Source organism: Rhinatrema bivittatum, chromosome 6 (assembly GCF_901001135.1).
Source record: "Rhinatrema bivittatum chromosome 6, aRhiBiv1.1, whole genome shotgun sequence".
NCBI lineage: Eukaryota > Metazoa > Chordata > Amphibia > Gymnophiona > Rhinatrematidae > Rhinatrema > Rhinatrema bivittatum.
The window spans coordinates 1,228,728-1,250,103 of NC_042620.1; the positions used below are offsets into that span (position 1 = coordinate 1,228,728).

Here is a 21,376-nt window from a genome sequence, read left to right on the forward strand (position 1 = left end):
CTGATTAGTCTTAAGTATTTCCACGCATGTCTTAGTCCTGCCTCGGAGTGCCCATACCCCCACTCAAACCACGCGCAAACCATGCCCATTTCTGAACCCAAGTGAGATGTGTGCACCACGGGAGATGCACACGCATGAAGGCGGCTTCGTGTAAGCCCTGCATGAGCACACATCCTCTGATTTTGGCTTGCGCTGGGTTTTTTAAATTCACATCTAATTGCACGCTAAATTTTTAAAAGCTTCCAAAACACAGCTTCATATCCATTTTTTTGTCCCTTGTTAAACTTCCTTTTTCCTATATTCCCTGTTCACTGCATACTCAAGGACAGTTTACACTTAATTAAAATGATCTTGCCAATATATGCAGAACTCTGTCTTCTCCTGCGATCAGCGATTGGGTCTCCTGCTTTGGAGAAGATTCTTTCACTTACTGCAGTTGTTAGCAATGAGGGACAGAAAGCAAGGATGACCGTTCCAGTGTTGGCTTTAACTAAGATGGACCATTTGTCCTAGATGCACAAAACTTAAGACAAAGAAGCTTAAGCTTGGACTTGACAATCTGGAGCCAATGCAGTGATGTAAGCAAGAGAGCAGCAGATATATTTTACAGTGTCCAAAAATAGGTCTAACAGTGACACCGAGCCTCACAGGGAGACCCACATAGAAGAGTCCAAATGAGCAATCACAAGAGCCTAAAATGAAGCCATAGAAACTTTATTACTAAAATTTAAACTTCGCACAGGCAGTTTTAACAACGTAAGGAACACTAAATACATACTAACTATGTACACCCTGGAGGAAAGGAGGAGTAGGGTTGATAGGATACAGACTTTCAGATACTTGAAAGGTTTTAATGATCCATGGTCAACAACAAACCTTTTCCACTGGAAAAAAATCAGTAGAACTAGGGGTCACGATTTGAAACTCCAGGGAGGAAGACTCAGAACCAATGTCAGGAAGTATTTCTTCACGGAGAGGGTGGTGGATGCCTGGAATGCCCTTCCGGATGAAGTGGTGAAGACTAAAACTGTGAAGGATTTCAAAGGGGCGTGGGATAAACACTGTGGATCCATAAAGACTAGAGGATGGGAATGAAGAGTAGAGCCATGGGGGTGGATTACTGGAATGGTGGCTAGGTGAGTACTACCCTTACTCAATAAGCCTTCACACGGATAATGCCAACTCCAACATTGCTCTCTGCTTCGACGGCAAGGGGAAATGTGGAAAAGAGGATTTACATTCAGACAACATCCAACAAGGAATCAGTCACGCGCATTTTCACTACCGACCCAGGTGTCTTATGCTTGGGTACTACCAGGAAGACTACAGGAAAGGAATGAAAACTGGGACTTTTTATTCTGTTAAGTAATTGGAACCAAATTTCCATCCATTACACAGTGGAAATAATCTTCAAATAAAATAAGGAAATTGGCAGAAAAACATAGAAGCATGATTTATTTATTTTATTTATTTAACATTTTTATATACCGGCATTCGTAGGACACATCATGTCGGTTCACAAGTAACTGAGAAAGGAAATTACAATGAACGAGGATGGGGGGCTAACTGGGAAATAGATGGATAATATACTAAGCTGGATAAAGTATGGAAGTACAAGGAAAGAGAGTTAACGAGCAAGGGTACAACTTTGTTGAACGACATGGAAAATTGGATATCCATGTAAGATTAAATATGCATAAACAATGTTCAGAAAAACAGCAGAATGGCAGAAAAAACCCATAAGCCCATCCAGTCTGCTCATCCGTCCAATTAATTTAGCATTAAAATTCCCATCACTTCCTCAGAGATTCCCCTGTATTTATCCCATGCTTTTCTGAATTCAGATAATGTTTTGTCTCCACCACCTCCACTGGGAGGCTTCTCCACACATCCACCACCCTCTGTAAAGAAATATTTGCTAAGGTTACTCCTGAGTCTACCCCCTTTCACCCTCATCTCATGACCCCTCGTTCCACAGCCTCCTCTCCTTTGAACAAGGCTGCACCTCCTGTGCATGGAAACCTCTGAGATATCTGAATGTCTCTCATACCTCCCCTCTCTCACCTTTCCTCCCGGGTGTGCATGTTTAGATCTTTAAGTCTCTCTCCATGTGCTTTACGATGAAGACCACTGACCATGTTAGCAGCCCCCTCTGGAGCAACTTCCTCCTGTTTCTATCCTTTTGCAGGTGCGGTGTCCAGAACTGTACTCAGTATCCCACGTGAGGTTTCACCAGGGACCTATACAGGGGCAGCATCACCTCCCTTTTTCTGCTGACCAGTCCTCTCCCTATGCACTCAAGCATCTTTCTGGCTTTTACCATTGCTTGAAGCCACATTCAGCAGGTGTCTTAAGTGAATCTTACAGTCTGGTGCTTCCCACCCCCACACAAACAATTTAAAATTATGCACCGATAATAGATTTTACATAAAAAAGGACATTCTGGGCTGAAAATATCACTTACAACATGTATATTATATTTATATGCACTACTGTGGTGCCAACCAGAAACCCTGCAAAAAAATGACACTTGGATCCCATATGATGGGATCAGACGTATTGAAACATGTGTTGGGTCTAGACTTGGCCCTCAGAAAGCCATGAGTAAAGTGAAATTACAAATACAATATAGTAAACCTCCCAAATGTTACATCAGATCCTAAAACACCAATACACCTCCTATTATTTATTTATTTAACAGTTTTATATACCGAAATTCTTGTAATGGTTTACAAATCAGTTCGGTTTACATTGAACAGAAACAGTGCTTCGGTAAATGAAAGCAATTACATAGAACATTAACAGAGCTTCAAATGTGAACAATTACAAAGAACTAATAATAAAATATCTTATTAACCAACAAACAAGCAGAATAACATATAACATTTGTACAGAAAACAGTGTCCCAGAGAGAGTAAATATAATACATCCGTGATCGCAGAGGCTTAGGTCTTGAACTAAGAAACAGCAAACTAGGGGTTGACGCTAAGGTATTGCACCAAGCTGAAATCATGGACAGAGGGGCATATAAGGGTGTCACTGTACAATATAATAAACGGCTAGTGGGGTGAGGATTAGGTAAGTGAACCGTAGTGAAGGCAACAGGAGCTAAGTAGAGGGGCAAAATCTGGACATGAAATTTTTTGACTAAGGAGATAAAAATGAATAGGAAGGGTGTAAATACTGCTGGGGAACGGGAGGAATTTAATTCAGAGGATTATCTGAATGGGAAAAGGCCTGATTGAACAACCAGGTTTTGAGTCTTTTCTTAAAAGTAACCGGGCAGTGTTCTAGCCGTAGGTCTGGAGGGAGAGAATTCCAGTGTTTTGGACCAGACGCTGAGAGGGCTCTCAATCCTGAAGTTGTTTTTAGAAAGGGAACCTGGAGGGTGTCTTTATAAGCTGCTCTTACCGGCCTGGATGGTAAGTGCAATCTGAGAGGGAATTTGAGATCCAAAGGTGTGATGTTGAAAATCGCTTTGTGGGTGATGGTTAGAACTTTGAACAGTATTCTGAAATTGATAGGGAGCCAGTGGAGGATCTTCAGAATGGGGGTGATGTGATCCCATTTTTTGGATCTGGTTAGAATCCTGGCAGCGGCATTTTGTACCATCTGTAATGGCTTGATAGTATTTGCAGGGAGGCCGATCAGAAGTGAGTTGCAATAGTCTGTCTTAGAGAAAATGATTGCCTGAAGTACTGTACGGAAGTCGTGGAAGTGGAGGAGAGGTCTAAGTCGTTTTAAGACTTGGAGTTTGAAAAAGCAGTCCTTGGTGGTGTTATTGATGAAGCTTTTGAAGTTGAGTTGTTTATCCATGAGGACTCCTAAATTTCTGACTTCGGAGGAGAAACCCGAGAAAGAGGGAAGGGTTGCAGGAAGTGGGTTAAGCTGTGTGAAATTGCCGTCGTGCGAGATAAGTAGATATTCCGTCTTTTTTGTGTTCAGGATCAAGTTGAGGCTTGATAGAAGGTTGTTTATGGACTTGAGGCAGGTGTCCCAAAACTCGAGGGTTTTGCTTAATGATTTGGTAATTGGTAAGAGAATTTGTACGTCGTCTGCGTACAGATGGAAGATTAGATTAAGACTAGTGAGGAGATGGCAGAGAGGGAGGAGGTAGATATTGAAGAGGGTTGGGGATAGCGAAGAGCCCTGGGGAACTCCCAACGTAGAGCAGACCGGTAGGGATTCTTCACTGTTGATTTTGACTTTGTAGGTCCTGTTCTGAAGGAATGACTTGAACCAGCTTAGGGCGGTGCCTTTGATGCCGATGTCTGATAGACGATCCAAAAGATGGGCGTGGTTCACAGTGTCAAAAGCCGCAGAAAGGTCGAGGAGAATGAGAAGACTTGGTTGTTTTTTATCCAGACTTGTGAGGATGGTGTCTGTAAGTGTGATTAAGAGTGTTTCTGTGTTGCGGGCTTTTCTGAACCCGAACTGATGTGGGGAGAGGATTTTGTTGTTGTTCAAGAATTCTGTGAGTTGCTGGTTTACTATTCTTTCCAATATTTTTGCGATGAGTGGGAGGTTTGCAATAGGGCGGAAGTTGGCTGGATCATCCGGGGAGAGATTTGGTTTTTTTAGCAGAGGTTTTAGGATAGCAAGTTTAAGAGGGTCTGGTACATGGCCCTGTGAGAGCGAACAATTGATGATTTTTGCAATATGCTTGGAAATAGTACTAGGAATGGAGAGAAGCAGGTTGGATGGGATTGCGTCCAGAGGGTGAGATGCAGGTTTGAGCTTTTTGAGAATAATTTCTATCTCCAATGAAGAAGTAGGTTCGAAGGTTTCCAGATTTGTAATTGGATGAGTGGTTGCAGTAATAGGGGTTGGAGGGAGAGGAGAATTGTTGCTCGTGAACGGAGCTACGAAGCTACGGAGCTACGAAGAAGCAAGATTGCTAGACATCCCTAGCAGAATACCTCATTTCAGTCACACATGCAGAACTCAGGCAGACCCTCAACAAACAAAGAATAAAGAGACCATAAAGTATAAATATGCATACAAAAATGCAGAAAAACTAAACTGAAAACCACAACAAGCCAGACTCTGTATGCAGTGCAACAACGGAAAAACAGAACCTCCATTATTCTTCAGAAAATATAAATCAGTCATAATAGTAAAGCAATATTTCTTTATATTCCCTTTTTTAAGCACTTTCTAAGTGGTTTCCATTCAGGTACGATAGATATTTCCCTATCTGCAGAGGGAATGTGTACCTGAAGCAATTGAGGGTAAAGTGACTTCCCCAGCTCACAAGGAGCAGGAGTGGGATCTGAACGCTGGTTTACAGACCACTGTTCTAACCACTGGACTAATCCTCCACTCATATAAACACATATTTCAAAACAGCATGAAATAACAGTCAATAATCAAAACATCCCCCGCTCTCCATACCTGGAAACTTTTGATTTCCAGTCACTCTGAAATTGTTGTGGATTAATTGGGCAGGAGAGAGGGAGGGTGAACAAACTTTGTCCTCTCTCTCATGTGGGCACCGCCACACACTCACACACACTCGCTTTCACACTGGCAGTCACAGCAAGGAGGCAGATGATGTCCAAGCCTCCAAGCAATGGCCCAGGACAGCAGAAGGAGGAAAGCTACCATGCTGCCTGTCAGAAGCTTCTCCTTTCACACTCCATCTGGGTAGATCAGGTCTCCGTCTTCTTCTCGGGCTGCTGTGCTCCTCTACCTGTTGTCCTCGAGTGCGCACACAGCAGGCAGCATGCACTTCAGCACATCGGAGGATCTCCTGGCTCTCAGGTAGGGATTTTATGCCAGCGCTAACTAAGGGTTTCTTCTCATCTCAGGCAGGCTGCAGGGGCCAGCAAGGAGGCCACCGGACCAGTCAGCCACATGAGGGACCATGGCACTAAGCAGGATTCCAAAATGCACGGATTGCTAGCCACATTCAGAGGGCGAGGGAAGCGAGTGCGCGAGGCAGGAGTTTTAGCCACATTCAGAGGGCGAGGGAAGCGAGTGCGCGAGGCAGGAGTTTTATCCACATTCAGAGGGCGAGGGAAGCGAGTGCGCGAGGCAGGAGTTTTATCCACATTCAGAGGGCGAGGGAAGCGAGTGCGCGAGGCAGGAGTTTTATCCACATTCAGAGGGCGAGGGAAGCGAGTGCGCGAGGCAGGAGTTTTATCCACATTCAGGGGAGGTGTTCTCATGGCTGTGTTTTGCTTGAGGGATGACAGTAACTCATGTAAGATTGCATTTGTAATTCCTCATGCATTATTTTCCACAATAAAGTACACTCACAAAAGCAGAAGTAAATGTCTATGTCTATGTCCAAAGTCTTTTAGTGAACCTAATAATAATTATCTGCAGACTTGATGCCAATGTGGACAGGGCCGGTGCTTCCCTAAGGTAACTAGGTGGTGCCCTAGAGCATGAAAAGTTTTGGGGGTGGCAGAGTTGCAGCAGGCTGCTGTGCCAGAGCTAATAGCAGCAAAGAAAAGAGCTGAGGAAGGCTGCAGTCTGCACAGCGCCAAGAGGCCGAAAGCACTCTCATAGCCCAGGTAAGCACAGGAAAGAGCAGTAATTAATACGTCAGGCCTCGTCATGTACCGAGTGCCCACAGCACTTACCTGATGAGGATGCACTGACTCTCATGGTGTTTCCACAGGCAGCGGTAACACTCGTTGGCGATGGCAAAGATGTGCGGAGGGAGTTCCCCCAGGTGGTGCTGCCTGTATAATTCCACTGCAGCCATAGTGTACAGATCCGCAATGGCTTTATAGGGGTTTACAGACACCAAAATAGAGCCAATGTTTGTCTAAAATGAAGAGAGAAAGAGATTGTCAGAGACAGACAAAGGATTCCCGCTTCTGATAGGAGATCATAAACACAGACTATCCCGATGTTACGCAGACCCTCCCTACCCCAGCTCTGATGTAATTACCATAAATCTCTCTCCCCTTTATTCACTTAGTGGTAATTGGTGCTTTTTCTAATGCTTGGAATTTCTTTCTGAGAAAAGGCACCCAAAACCGAACACCACACTCCCTCCAAATGTGCTCTGCCAATGCTAGGAGTGCCTTTACACACTCATACCAGGTTTCTATGTCCAGCTTCTCTCTTTCTTCCATGTTTCCCATTTACACAGGATCCATGCATCCATTTTCCTGGCTACACTGAGACTGCCAGTCGTTGTACCAAGCGTCTGCCCATTTATTCAAGTCTGTATGACAGAGATAGCAATCTGCAAAACTGGCAATCCTGCTGTTTATTCCTCCTTCTGGGTCACTGATTAAACTATTGAACAGTTCAGTCCTAGCACAGAGCCCTGAGGAATCTCACCAACGTGATCCATAAATCTCAATTTCTCCATCGCAAGCTGCGTGTGTTACTTTAATTATACAAAGTGGTGGAAAGAGAAGGGAAGTGTGAGGAATTGCAGGAGCCTGTGGCCTGGGCAGAACAGTAACTGGCAGAAGAGATGTCATGGGGCACAGGCCAAGTGGTGCACATAGGGTATATACAAGCTTTGTTCTTATACGGAGATGCCTGACCAAAAGGTATGTTCCATACAGTACAACACAACATACATTTTCATACAAAAAATAAAATATCATTGTTATACCAAACAATGAAAAACGACAATGTCGTAACATCTTGTGAGCTTTTATCTTATTCCAACACTCATCTATCACATTCATGCCATCCATCCTAACTCCCCTCCCTTGTTTTATTGTGTCCAGCCCCCTAATGATATAAAAGCAGCTTGCAGGATCCCAAGGTGTGACAATCTTTAGTTAGGAGTTTATTTATATCCACCCATAAAGGAGGTCACACGCTAGATCTCATCTTCATCAACCAGAGCTTTACTCTAGCGTCACATATCAATTGTCTGCCAATTCCTTGGTCGGACCACAAGCTTATCTCTACTTCCCTCCGATACCTACATTCAACTCCCTCGGTAACACAGAAATCCACAGTCCAATTCAGAAAGCTATGCAACCAGGAAACCCTCAGCTCTCACCTATCCTCCGAGTTATTCCACATCGACCCTTCGGATGCTGACACTGCGCTGACCTCTTGGATAAAAATCACTAACAAAGTGGCCGATGCAACCTGCTCGCTTACAACCAAAATCATCAGTGACAATGATGACAAAAAAAAAAGCCATGGTTCACACCACAATTAACAACTTTGAAACGTGAACTTAGAAAAAAGGAGCAGAAATGGCGAAAAAACCCCTCCTCATCTAACCTATCGGCCTTTAAATCACTCGTGCACAAATACAGGATCGACATTCTTCAGACAAAAAGAGACTTCTACTCTCAAAAAATCAATCACTTCATCCACGACTCAAAAGCCCTCTTTTCCCTGGTCTCATCGCTCACCAAACCACCTTCTTCAATGATCCCAGATGACAAAGCTGCCACTAAAGCTTCCGAACTTGCCACATACTTCAAAAATAGAACAACAAACCTACTCGCCTCCCGTACAAGCAATAAAGTTCCTACCCAACATCATTCATGCTCTCCTAATCTACTACTCAGCCCAATATATCCTCAACTTTCCTCAGCCTCCTCGCCACAAATGGCCCGCTTAGAGGATTTCGAGCTTACATCTTCTTTAGAGATTGAAAACCTTTTAAAGAAACTCAATCCATCCTCACACCCTCTTGATGCAATTCCAGCTAACCTTCTCATAACCTGCGCTAAAGAAGTCGCTAAGCCTATCACCCAGATCATCAACGCCTCTCTATCACAGGGCCTGGTCCCTGACCCCCTCAAACTTGCCATCTTAAAACCCTTATTAAAAAAATCAAATCTCTCTACAGATAACCCAGCAAATTTCCGCTCGATTGCTAATCTTCCGATCATTGCCAAAATCCTGGAAAGAATAGTCAAACAGCTCTCTGAATTTCTTGAAAACAACAACATCCTCTCCCCGGCTCAAATAGGCTTTCGCAAATCCCACAGTACCGAAACTCTTCTTTTATCTCTGTCAGACAACATTCTCATGAATCTAGAAAACAAACATCCCTGCTTGCTCATCCTCCTTGATCTTTCGGCCGCCTTTGACATGGTCAACCATGATTATCTCATCGAAAGACTATCCGAGATCGGCATCAAAAACAAAGCTCTAAACTGGTTCAAATCTTTCCTCCAGAACAGATACTACAAAGTTAAGATCAATAGCAAAGAGTCACCACCGTTCAGTTCCACATTAGGGGTCCCTCAAGGCTCTTTGCTATTCCCTATGTTATTCAATATCTATCTTCTCCCGCTTTGTCATCTCCTTTCCAATCTAAAGTTAACCCATTACTTATATGCAGATGACGTCCAAATCCTTATTCCTATCACCGAATCACTTCAAAAGACCGTACGTTTTTGGAACTCCTGCCTCTTCTCCATTAACAACTCCTGTCTAACCTTAACCTGATACTCAACACTGACAAGACAGAATTCCTCTTGATCACTCAAGATGGCACCCTTCCATTGAATAGCTCTCACCTTCCACTGAATAGCTCTCACCTTACGCCATTCCCAGTTCTCTCCCCACGGGTCAGAAACCTTGGGGTGGTCATGGATAACCATCTGAGCTTTTCTGATTTCATCAACACTACAGTTAAAGAGTGCTACTACAAACTCCAAGTTCTAAAAAGGCTTCGACCCCTCCTTCATTTTCACGATATCAGGTCAGTGTTACAATCCATCATCTTCTCGAAAATGGACTACTGTAATTCACTGCTTCACGGTCTCCCAGTCTACACCCTAAAGCCTCTTCAACTGTTACAGAACGCTACAGCAAGGTGTCTCACTAAATCCAACAAAAGAGATCATATAACACCAATTCTAAAGAAGCTCCACTGGCTCCCAGTCAAATCTCGAATCCTGTTTAAACTTCTATCAATCACCCACAAAGCCATATTCAACAACACTCCACTGGACCTCAGAATCCCTCTTCAGCTTCACACGTCTTCCCAACTGCTAAGATTAGCACAAAGAGGAACTCTACATGCACCTCCCATGAAAACATCTTTAAGTAAAAGAGCTCTATCCACAGCAGGCCCCAAACAGTGGAATCTGCTTCCTCCGGAGCTAAGGCTGATACATTGCCCCAACATGTTCAAAAAAAGACTCAAGACATGGCTATTCGGTCAAGCATTCCCTTAACTTACTTAGTCTTCCACAGCTCCCATAGACTGTTTTCATACTGTTGACGTCCAGAACCTATGCTCATGTTTTTACTCATCAATAAGAAATTTCTCCCTCCTCCCCCCCTCCACGAACAACCTTCCTTCCCCTCCCCCCCCCCATTAGCAAACCTCCCTCCCATGTGCTAGTCTCGCTCTAATAGTGCATACTGCTACTGTTCCTAGTTATGTTATATTATTCAAGTTGTTCACTCCCTTGTTCATTGTAAGACATATGTTGTCATTGTTTTCTACTTGTTATAATGTAAACCGGAGTGATAAGTAATTCTATTACCTGAACTTCGGTATAAAAAAAAAAAAGTTATAAATAAATAAATAAATATTTATAAGTTAAGGGCTCTTCCCCTTTTCTGCCACTAGGCCTCAGCCTGGCATAGGACAGGAGGAGGAAAGTGCTCCATTGGTACAGGCCTCAGGGGTTATTTGTGGGCTTTTTGACTTCTTTTTCAGGGGATTTTGTTTCTGCGAGACCCTTTTACTCCGGCTGGTGGATTTCAGGGATTCTGCTAGGTTAGATCAGGGAAGATTCCACTGCTCTCTATCCCAACACAAAGAGGGAATCGCTACACAAGGATTTCACTTTTGACCTTTTTGTGAAGATTATTCTCATGAGTTTTTTGGGGGAAGTCTGTGTCCACAGGAAATCTGCTGGTCTCTGCTGCCTGGGACATTTCAGCTTCCAGATCCTGTGAATTATCTTTTGGAAGGAGAACTGTGAGTAAGATCTTTTTTATTACATCTGAGGACACCTATTCAGAGTGTTCATCTTGGGGAAAGATAAAATTGGGAGACTGCACAAAGACTCTCACCTTATATTTTCTACCAGTATTTTCGGAAAGGGATTTTTTTCTTGCACCCACCTAGGATACCCCTGCGCACCTGGGAAGCCTGGAGTGTGAGAGTTTTCTCTGATACTAAGAGACACTTGCACAGATAAAGAAAAGATCGGAGACTTGTGGTTTCCAACTATTGGCGCCAAGAACTGATATGAACTATGCCATTTTGTCAATTCAGAATTTCTGCAGTAAAGAATTATTGTTGCGCCCGGTCGCAGACGGCTGCGACCTCTCATGCTCACCTCTTTTCTTGCTACTTCATCAATCCTCGGAAGAATGGCTGCCTCCGCCAGCAAACGCCGACCTCCCTGGCGTCCCCGGGACGGTGTGGATGATGCCGACTGCCATCTTGTTCCTGGAGTCACCTAGCGTGCGCACAAGGGCCGTCTTTAGTACACGTCATGGCGGAACCTCGGGGGAGTCCCCTCCGCATGACATCACAGCCTCGCTGTATCTAAGCTGACTGGCCCAACTCTCAGACAAGTTAGCAAAGAGTTCTCCTCGTTGCTGAATCTGCTTCTCCTTGGACTTCCTGTTCCTGTCTCGGTGGGGAACGCTCCGAGTACCAACTCCTCGGGGGCTCTTCCGCGTTCTTTGGCTATCCGCTCCTCGGAGGGCCTTCCTACCTTGTTCTTCTGGAATGAAGGCCTTGTGAGTTCATCTCATTTCATCTCTACCAAGTCTTGCTGGTATTCTCTCTGCGGTGTACCCCAAGCCTCGGGCCACTACCGCATTCTCACCAGCAGGATTCGCTACATCTGCAAGCCAACAGACAGACCAAAAGGATGAACCAGCATATTAAAAGCAGTTTCTCCAGGCTTACATCAACTCCAGACAGAACAATTGGGCCAAACTGCTCCCCTGGGCAGAATTCGCGCTGAAGTCACACCCTTCAAGCTTCCACAGGCTCTTCGCCCTTTCAACTTGTTTATGGTCGCCAGCCTTTATCTCTGTTACCGATGCCCTTATCAGTAACCTCTCTGGCCGCTCAAGCTTCAGCACAGGAATTGCATCAGCTGAGGGAATACACAAAAGAACTTCTTCAAAAGGCTGGACAACAAGCGAAGAAGTTTTATGATGCCCATCACAGAGCAGCTCCACAGCTACAGCCCAGGGATAAGATATGGCTATGTACCCATTTCATTTGTCTCAAATTGCCTTCAGTTTGCTTTGCACCTCGGTATACAGGACCATTTCCTATACTACATTGCCTGGGTCCAGTCACGTACAGCTTGCAGTTACCATCTTCACTAAAAATCCACAATGCCTTCCACATCTCCCTGCTGAAATCACTCATCCAAGTTTTTGAAGAAGACACCTGAGCCGCAGCCCCTCTCTACGGAGGAAGACATAACCTACCAGGTAGATGACATCCTTGATGTGCGGAGATATGTGAGACTATGGGAATATCTTAATTCCTGGGAAGAAGTCGGACCAGAGGAAAATAGCTGGGAACCCGCAAGTAACATTCTTGACAAAGAACTAATCAGGCAATTCCATCTGGCTCACCCCAGAAAGCCGAAACCCCCGGGGAGGGGCCCTAAGAAGGGGGGGTACTGTTGCACCCGACGGTTGCAGATGGCTGCGACCTCTCATGCTTACCTCTTTTTTTCCCTGCACCGTCAATCATTGGGAGAATGGCAGCCTTCACCAACCAACGCTGACTTCCCCGCCGTCCCTGGGACAGCGTGGGCACTACCAACCACCATCTTACTTCCGGCATCACCTAGGTGTGCACGCAGGGCCTCCTTATGTATACGTCATGACGGGAACCTCGGGGGCATCTCCTCCTGATGACGTCAGCACCGCTAGTGTCCTTAAACCAACTGGCCCATTGCTAAGAGGAGTTAGCAAGTAGTTCTCTCGTTGTTAAATCCGCTCTAACTTGGATCTTCTGTTACAGACTATCGTCCTGGCATTCGGACGCTCTGAGTATCCACTCCATGGGGGCTCTTCCGTGTCTTGGCTATCCGCTTCCCGGAGGGCTTTTCTGCCTTGGACTTTCCTGACCTGCTCCTTGGGTATCTCTGCTGGAACTTCCTTGTATGAGTACCTTCTTCATCTCTTTCAACATTGAAGTCTACACGGTGTACCCCATGCCTCGGGCCACTACCGTTCTTCAGCATCTCAATTCTACTCATCCTGTACCTCAGGGTATTGCTCCATCTATGCAAGATCTATGGCTTGGTTCCTGCATCTCAGACCTCTGCCTCCTTGGCACATAGTACAGTTTCCTCAGCATACCCCACGCTGCAGTCCACTACCGGATCTTATCTACAATACCATCTTGACTACTTTATCTGCTCAAGGACTGTTTGTTGCATTTCCCGCTCCTCGGGTTATGCATTATCTTTTCTCCCTAATAAAGTTTCTCACAGCTGTGTCCTACGTCGCTGAGACCACGCCCACCAACAGTGAGGCTCACGGGGCTCCTCCCTGTGGGCGGAGACATCTCTCATCTCAGCCCGGGATTCACAGCCTTCATCAAAACCATAACAATATGGCAATACTATTCAAAGGGTCAACGGATTGGCTGGCATCCCCCATGCCGCTCTACATTGCTATATAGCCCTCATGCTACACTTGGAGTCTTCGTGCCAATCAGCCTTCGTGCCACGCCCAGATATTCTACCTTGGAGTTCTTTCTTCTGCTGGGCCTCAGTCCTTACACCTTGATGTGCTCCTGCCACTCTAGAGGCTGCTTTGCATCTCATATTCTTTGGTGACTTGATGACACTCTTTGGGCTGTTTTGTCCCTTTATTGATGCCTTTGGTGTTTTCTGCTTCACTCCCTCTTCTTGGTACCTTGGGATTCTGATTGTACTTGTTTAATGTTATTGTAAGTATATTAAAGCAATCCTCCTATGAAGCTCGAATAAAGTCTGTATTTATGATTGATTACCGCTTCTTTGACCCTGGTGGACACAACATTTTCATGCATTGCTTCTGTGTACTTGATCCTTTGGATGCATGAACTCCTCTCTTTATTAGTTCTGTCTGTGCTCTTTTTATTATAAACCATCTAAATAATTTGTGTTTCATGTAGTTTATCAAATTCAATAAAGAACAGAAATACAGTGAGTACTAGAATGCATCAAAGGTTCATGCCACTGCTGTGGGTTCGGGCTGTCCTTCCCGCTCTAGCTTTCCTCTTTCTTCCTCCACCACTGCTGGTGCCCTTCTACACTTTTACAGACCCTAAGGCTATTCATGCCACTTTTGGTGCAATTTTGCCACAGTCATAAGAACATAAGAACTTGCCATACTGGGTCAGACCAAGGGTCCATCAAGCCCAGCATCCTGTTTCCAACAGTGGCCAATCCAGGATAACCAATTTGGCAGTGCAGTAATAATGGGAGATTTCAATTACCTTATAACAATCTCATTCTGTCATAACATTTTTATCTTATGTTGTTGTTAGTATCACATATACTTTATGTAACAAATTTTTATATAGTGAGTTTTAGGACCTTCATATCACCTAAACGCTGAAGTAAGGAAATGGTGGCTGGTCCGAAATGAAATGGCCCTGTATTGAATAGGACAAACATAGAAATCTTCCATAACCAGAGAGTTCACAGAGCAGCACTTTGAGTCATCCTGAGAAGTCCCTGAGGCAGTGGCTCAGCAAAACCTGTTCACGTCAGACTCCAGACTCTGGAACTTTATCGGCTTAAGCAAAAGGGAAGTACAGTCCTTTGAAATTTTATGAAAAAGTTTTCAAAAAATAAGAAAAATTGCAAAAATATTTAATCACAAGAAAAGTTCTTTTGATCAGATGATTAAAAAAGACCCGTAAACGGTGGTAACAAAAAGTTTGAACTTGTTTAACAGTGGGTGATATGAAGGTCCTAAAACTCACTATATAAAAATTTGTTACATAAAGTATATGTGATACTAGCAACAACATAAGATAAAAATGTTATGACACAACAAGACTGTTAAGGTAATTGAAATCTCCCATTATTATTGCACTGCCAAATTGGTTTGCTTCCCTGATTTCTCTTAGCATTTCATCATCTGTCTGACCATTTTGTCCAGGTGGACGGTAGTATACTCCTATCACTATACTCTTACCCAACACACATGGGATTTCTACCCATATAGATTCTACTGAGCATTTAGTCTCTTGTATGATCTTTATCCTGTTGGACTCTATACCCTCCCGGACATAAAGTGCCACACCCCCACCAAGTTGATCCTCCCTATTATTGTGATATAATTTGTACCCTGATATAGCACTGTCCCATTGGTTATCCTCCTTCCACCAAGTCTCTGTGATGCCAATTATGTCAATCTCATCATTTGCTGCTATACACTCTAACTCTCCCATCTTACTTCTTAGACTTCTGGCATTGGCATACAGACATTTCAAAGTGTGTTTTTTGTTTGTAAGAAAATGCCATACTGGGTCAGACCAAGGGTCCATCAACCTGTTTTTCAGTTGTTTGGGATAATTCGGAAATCATTAGCTTCGGTGATTTTTTACATATAGGCATATGGACTATGTTTGCTTTTAATGGAACCTCTCTGTTGGGATGCCCTAACTCTCCTGTTTCATTAGTATCCTTGAAGGATACATTTCTCCGAACCATGCGCTGCTGAGTGACTGTCGGCTTTCCCCCTTGTTCTAGTCTAGGTACTTTGGTAATCTTTCCCCCTTCTGATGATTTATTCCCACAAGTTCCATGAGAATTGATTAGAAAACCCCTTTACTGGAGCTCAAAATGGGCTGCAATGTTTTCCGCGTTGACTTTAATAACAAACAAAAAACAAAATTAAATTATTGTTGTTTGTTTTGGGATTAATGAAGCACATTTAGATCCCCATGAAACAAATGAACTAAGCAAAACCTTGTTATTCTGCACATCCCTAGCCAAGGGGAATGGAAGAGAGATGTGTTCAGTGGCCTGAGACCCTCCTATGCCCCTAAGGCAACCACCAAGCAGGAGTCCCTTGTACCATGCAAGGGTAGTTCGACTTTAAACATTCCCTTCATGTCTCAAACACTTCCCACAAAGCATCCGTCCACATTTTCTCACAAGTCACCACCCAGACCCTGCATGACACGGCTCAGTCACCCACTTACAATAAAAACAACTTTATTCCAGTTCCTTCCCGAGACACGAGAATCTCCCAAGTTGGTCAACACTGTTGACCATGCAAATCTACACCCCAGCCGTACAGCTTCTTACAAATTCAAAAATCCCCAACTACAATGTGTGGCCATCTCTGCATGATCTACTGCTTACATTTTCTCATACATTTAAGTTCAATTAGCTTCATTTTATAGAGCCTGCTTTTATCAATATGTGCAGTAATGCAAATCTTCAAGTGCCTTTCCCACAGACAAATATGAGCTGGAATTGCATACATATTCCACCCCCAAAACAATATGCAAATTTTCCTGCAACAATTTACCATATTGTTCCTGTATTGCATCTGGAATATCAGTATCTAAAATGATAATTTGATATTTTATTGACTTTAGTCAGGGAGTTTTTAATATTAACATAACATAGTAAAGACAGCAGAAAGACGAAATGGCCAATCCAGTCTGCCCAGCAAGTTTCTTATGGTAGTAACTGCCGCTCCGTGCAGGTCACCCCCATGTTTCTGTTAAGGGCAGTAACTGCCGCTCCGTGCAGGTTACCTCCATGTTTCTGTTAAGGGAGTTACTGCTACTCTGTGCAGATTACCCCTATGCCTTCTTTTCAGGGTAATAGTATTTACTACCGACCAAGGAACCATCAAACTGATAACAAAATTACTGCTAGCAATATTTTTCAGTGTGAGCAGCCTTCTTGATAATTTAGACAATGGAGCTCGGCCATGCTTTGCTTTTATACTTGCCTTCGCAGGGAATGACTAAGATTCACCCCCTCAGGACAGGGACTGGATGAGGGATGGGTGGTATGAAAGGCCAGTCTCACCCTTGCACATTGCTAGAGCTACCTGGATCAGTTTTCTGCACTTGGTTTGACCTCTTGGTTCCTGACTGCTCACTGCTAGACTTCCTTGCCTAGTATTGTGATTCTTGATTGCATTATCCCTGGGATTACCTGTACTACAGGACTTCACAATTCATCTCTGGATACAATGTCCTGGACCTCCACTTTGAGCAAGGTACGTGAATTGCAAATGAATAGACTGCCTGATCCCCAGTAACAGATTAGAAGCAAGGGCACTGCATCATTGTCACCCTATTCAGTGACATCCACTGCTTCCATTTCCATCTGAAATGTTTTCCATTTGTAATTAAACAATTTTCACAGATTGTTTCACACCCATAAAATGTTTCTTTGTGTTTCACTGCTGACCCCACACATTATTCCAGGCACTCTCAATGTCAGGAGTTCACCAAATCAACCCACTTCACCTTATTTTGCCCCTTTCCCTCCCGAGTCTGGGAAACGTACATAGATCTGGTCCTGCTGGTAGCGTAGGTGCAGGTTCAGCAAGACGGCTTCCTGATGCAGCTCTGGCAGTGTGGATATGTCCTCCACGCCCTTCATGCTGGTAGAGGTCATTGTACCGACAGTCTCCTGAGACAGGGAGGCCAGCGGGTAACACAGCTCCTGGAGACAGAGAGAAGGAACAGAGATCAGTAACACTGCGGAGAAAGCCAACCTCCATAGCCCTGCCTGACTCCAGCCTTTTCTCAGGCAGTTTAACTTTATTACAATAATGGTCGCCTGCCTGCCTTCCAGCAGTGTACTGAGCACTAGCTTACACTGGTAAACAAATTTCTGGGAACATTTTCCTTCTTCCACAACCTTCGGTGAAACAAGTAGATTTAACAAGCTGAACACAAATATGCATTTATGATGTCTGTGTATCACGTACCATTGGCCAGGAAAGTGCAATATACATTAAGCATTGTTACGTGTCTGTAGCGGCATAAGCTATAATGGCAATATTGGCACCAGAAAACAAAACTAAAAATGTTTTGCCGCAGATTTTCATTTGTAATCACTGTCCGACGCTTCGCGGATGAGAGTCCAACAACAGTCACCTAGCATGGAGGGGTTCCACTTGCCTTGATACCATTTCTCCATTTTGACAATGTGTTGATTAAATCTTTCACCATGTTCGTCACTCACAGCACCAAGGTTGTCTGGGAAGAAGTCCAAGTGGGAATGAAGAAAATGTATCTTCAATGACATGTTGCACTTCATCAATTTGTATGCCTGAAGCAGATTTTGAACCTCTTTGACATAGTCTGCTGCCTTATAGTTGCCTGAAACCTGGAACCAGACTGCTGGCGCTAACCTTTAAGAAGGAGAGAGAGCAGCTTTTAAACTAGAACAAAGGGGAAAGCCGACAGTCGCTCAGCAGTGCATGGTTCGGAGAGAGGTATCTTCAAAGGATACTAATGATGCATTAGAATTAGGGCATCCCGACAGTGAGGTTCCATAATAAGAAAGTAGTCCAAGTGCCTGTAACTAAAAACTCACCTGAGCTAAAAAATTCTAACTTAGCCCTATCAATTAAAAAGCAGAATGAAAATACAAACAAAAAACAAACTTTGAAATGTTTGTATGCTAATGCCAGAAGTCTAAGAAGTAAGATGGGAGAATTAGAATGTATAGCAGTGAATGATGACAGACTTAATTGGCATCTCAGATACATGGTGGAAGGAGGATAACCAATGGGACAGTGCTATACCGGGGTACAAATTATATCGCAATGACAGAGAGAAGCAGTCGGGAGGAGGTGTGGCGCTTTATGTCCGGGATGGCATAGAGTCCAACAGGATAAACATCCTGCATGAGACTAAATGTAAAATTGAATCTTTATGGGTAGAAATCCCTTGTGTGTCGGGGAAGACTATAGTGATAGGAGTATACTACCGTCCACCTGGTCAAGATGGTGAGATGGACAGTGAAATGCTAAGAGAAATTAGGGAAGCTAACCAAATTGGTAGTGCAGTAATAATGGGAGACTTCAATTACCCCAATATAGACTGGGTAAATGTATCATCGGGTCATGCTAGAGATAACGTTCCTGGATGGAATAAATGATAGCTTTATGGAGCAATTGATTCAGGAACCGACGAGAGAGGGAGCAATTTTAGATCTAATTCTCAGTGGAGAACAGGATTTGGTGAGAGAGGTAACTGTGGTGGGGCCACTTGGCAATAGTGATCATAATATGATCAAATTTGAATTAATGACTGACTGGAAGAGGAACAGTATGCAATAGGGATGTGAATCGTTTTTTAACGATTTAAATTATTGTCCGATAATTTTAAAATAGTCATTAATCGGTAAGGGACTCTATACAATAGGAATTCCCTCTATTTATCGTGAAAAATCGTTAAATCGAGTACGGGAATTATTTGGGGGGAGGGCGGGAAAACCGGCACACCAAAACAACCCCTAAACCCACCCTTTAAAATCAATCCTTTACCCTCCCCCACCCTCCCGAATCCCCCCAAAATGTTAAATTACCTGGTGGTCCAGTGTGTGTGGGGGGGGGGAATCCCGGCGCGATCTCCCGCTCTCGGGCCATCGGCGCCATTTTGGCTACCACTGATAAAAATGGTGCCGATGGCCCGATAAGAAAAAACCCACCCCGCCCCTTTACAAATTACCCCTTTGCTTATCCCACCCTCCCGACCCCCCCAGAAACCTTTTACATGTACCTGGTTGTCTAGCGGGGAGGTCCGGGAGCCATCCCTTCAATCACACCCTCGGTGCCGGTGCTGGACTGGTTTTAAAATGGGGCCGATCGCCTTTGCCCTCACTATGTCACAGGGAGCGACCGTCGCTCCCTGTGACAGAGGTACACTCTCTCTAGAGTTATTTCTCCAGGTTAAATTCCCCTGTTTATTGTAATTCCAACCAAAGTTATATATAAACCGATGCGATATGATTTTTCATGAGCATCGGTATATAAAACCTCTTAAATAAAATAAATAAAATACCCGTACTGGAGAAGGTTTTCATGGGTAATGATTCAGATGGACTGAATCAAATCACGGTGAACCTAGAAGATGTGGTAGACCTGATTGACAAACTGAAGAGTAGTAAATCACCTGGACCGGATGGTATACACCCCAGAGTTCTGAAGGAACTAAAAAATGAAATTTCAGACCTATTAGTAAAAATTTGTAACCTATCATTAAAATCATCCATTGTACCTGAAGACTAGAGGATAGCTAATGTAACCCCAATATTTAAAAAGGGCTCCAGGGGCGATCCAGGAAACTACAGACCGGTTAGCCTGACTTCAGTGCCAGGAAAAATAGTGGAAAGTGTTCTAAACATCAAAATCACAGAACATATAGAAAGACATGGTTTAATGGAACAAAGTCAGCATGGCTTTACCCAGGGCAAGTCTTGCCTCACAAATCTGCTTCACTTTTTGGAAGGAGTTAATAAACATGTGGATAAAGGTGAACCAGTAGATGTAGCATACTTGGATTTTCAGAAGGCGTTTGACAAAGTTCCTCATGAGAGGCTTCTAGGAAAAGTAAAAAGTCATGGGATAGGTGGCGATGTCCTTTCATGGATTTCAAACTGGCTAAAAGACAGGAAACAGAGAGTAGGATTAAATGGACAATTTTCTCAGTGGAAGGGTGAGGGCAGTGGAGTGCTTCAGGGATCTGTATTGGGATCTTTACTTTTCAATATATTTATAAATGATCTGGAAAGAAATACGACGAGTGAGAATCAAATTTGCAGATACTAAATTGCAGGAAGACCTTGTGAGACTGGAAAATTGGGCATCAAAATGGCAGATGAAATTTAATGTGGATAAGTGCAAGGTGATGCATATAGGGAAAAATAACCCATGCTATAGTTACACAATGTTAGATTCCATATTAGGTGCTACAACCCAAGAAAGAGATCTAGGCGTCATAGTGGATAACACATTGAAATCGTCGGTTCAGTGAGTTGCGGCAGTCAAAAAAGCAAACAATGTTGGGAATTATTAGAAAGGGAATGGTGAATAAAATGGAAAATGTCATAATACCTCTGTATCGCTCCATGGTGAGTCCACACCTTGAATACTGTGTACAATTCTGGTCGCCGCATCTCAAAAAAGATATAATTGTGATGGAGAAGGTACAGAGAATGGCTACCAAAATGATAAGGGGAATGGAACAGCTCCCCTATGAGGAAAGACTAAAGAGGTTAGGACTTTTCAGTTTGGAGAAGAGACGGCTGAGGGGGAATATGATAGAGGTGTTTAAAATCATGAGAGGTCTAGAACGGGTAGATGTGAATCGGTTATTTACTCTTTCGGATAATAGAAAGACTAATGGGCACTCCATGAAGTTAGCATGTGGCACATTTAAAACTAATCGGAGAAAGTTCTTTTTTACTCAACGCACAATTAAACTCTGGAATTTTTTGACAGA

The 21,376-nt window shown here is 43.7% G+C and overlaps 1 protein-coding gene across 1 annotated transcript in view; it reads right to left on the minus strand.

The window, feature by feature from the left end:
- Nucleotides 1-21,376, minus strand: part of LOC115093336 (unconventional myosin-X-like) — a 78,572-nt gene that overhangs the window by 6,203 nt on the left and 50,993 nt on the right. Inside the window, exons 3-4 of the mRNA XM_029604963.1 lie at nucleotides 17,427-17,585; nucleotides 6,591-6,778 (exon numbers count right to left, since the gene is read on the minus strand). Coding sequence (XP_029460823.1) covers nucleotides 6,591-6,778; nucleotides 17,427-17,585 — 347 coding nt within the window. The remainder of the gene's footprint in view (nucleotides 1-6,590; nucleotides 6,779-17,426; nucleotides 17,586-21,376) is intronic.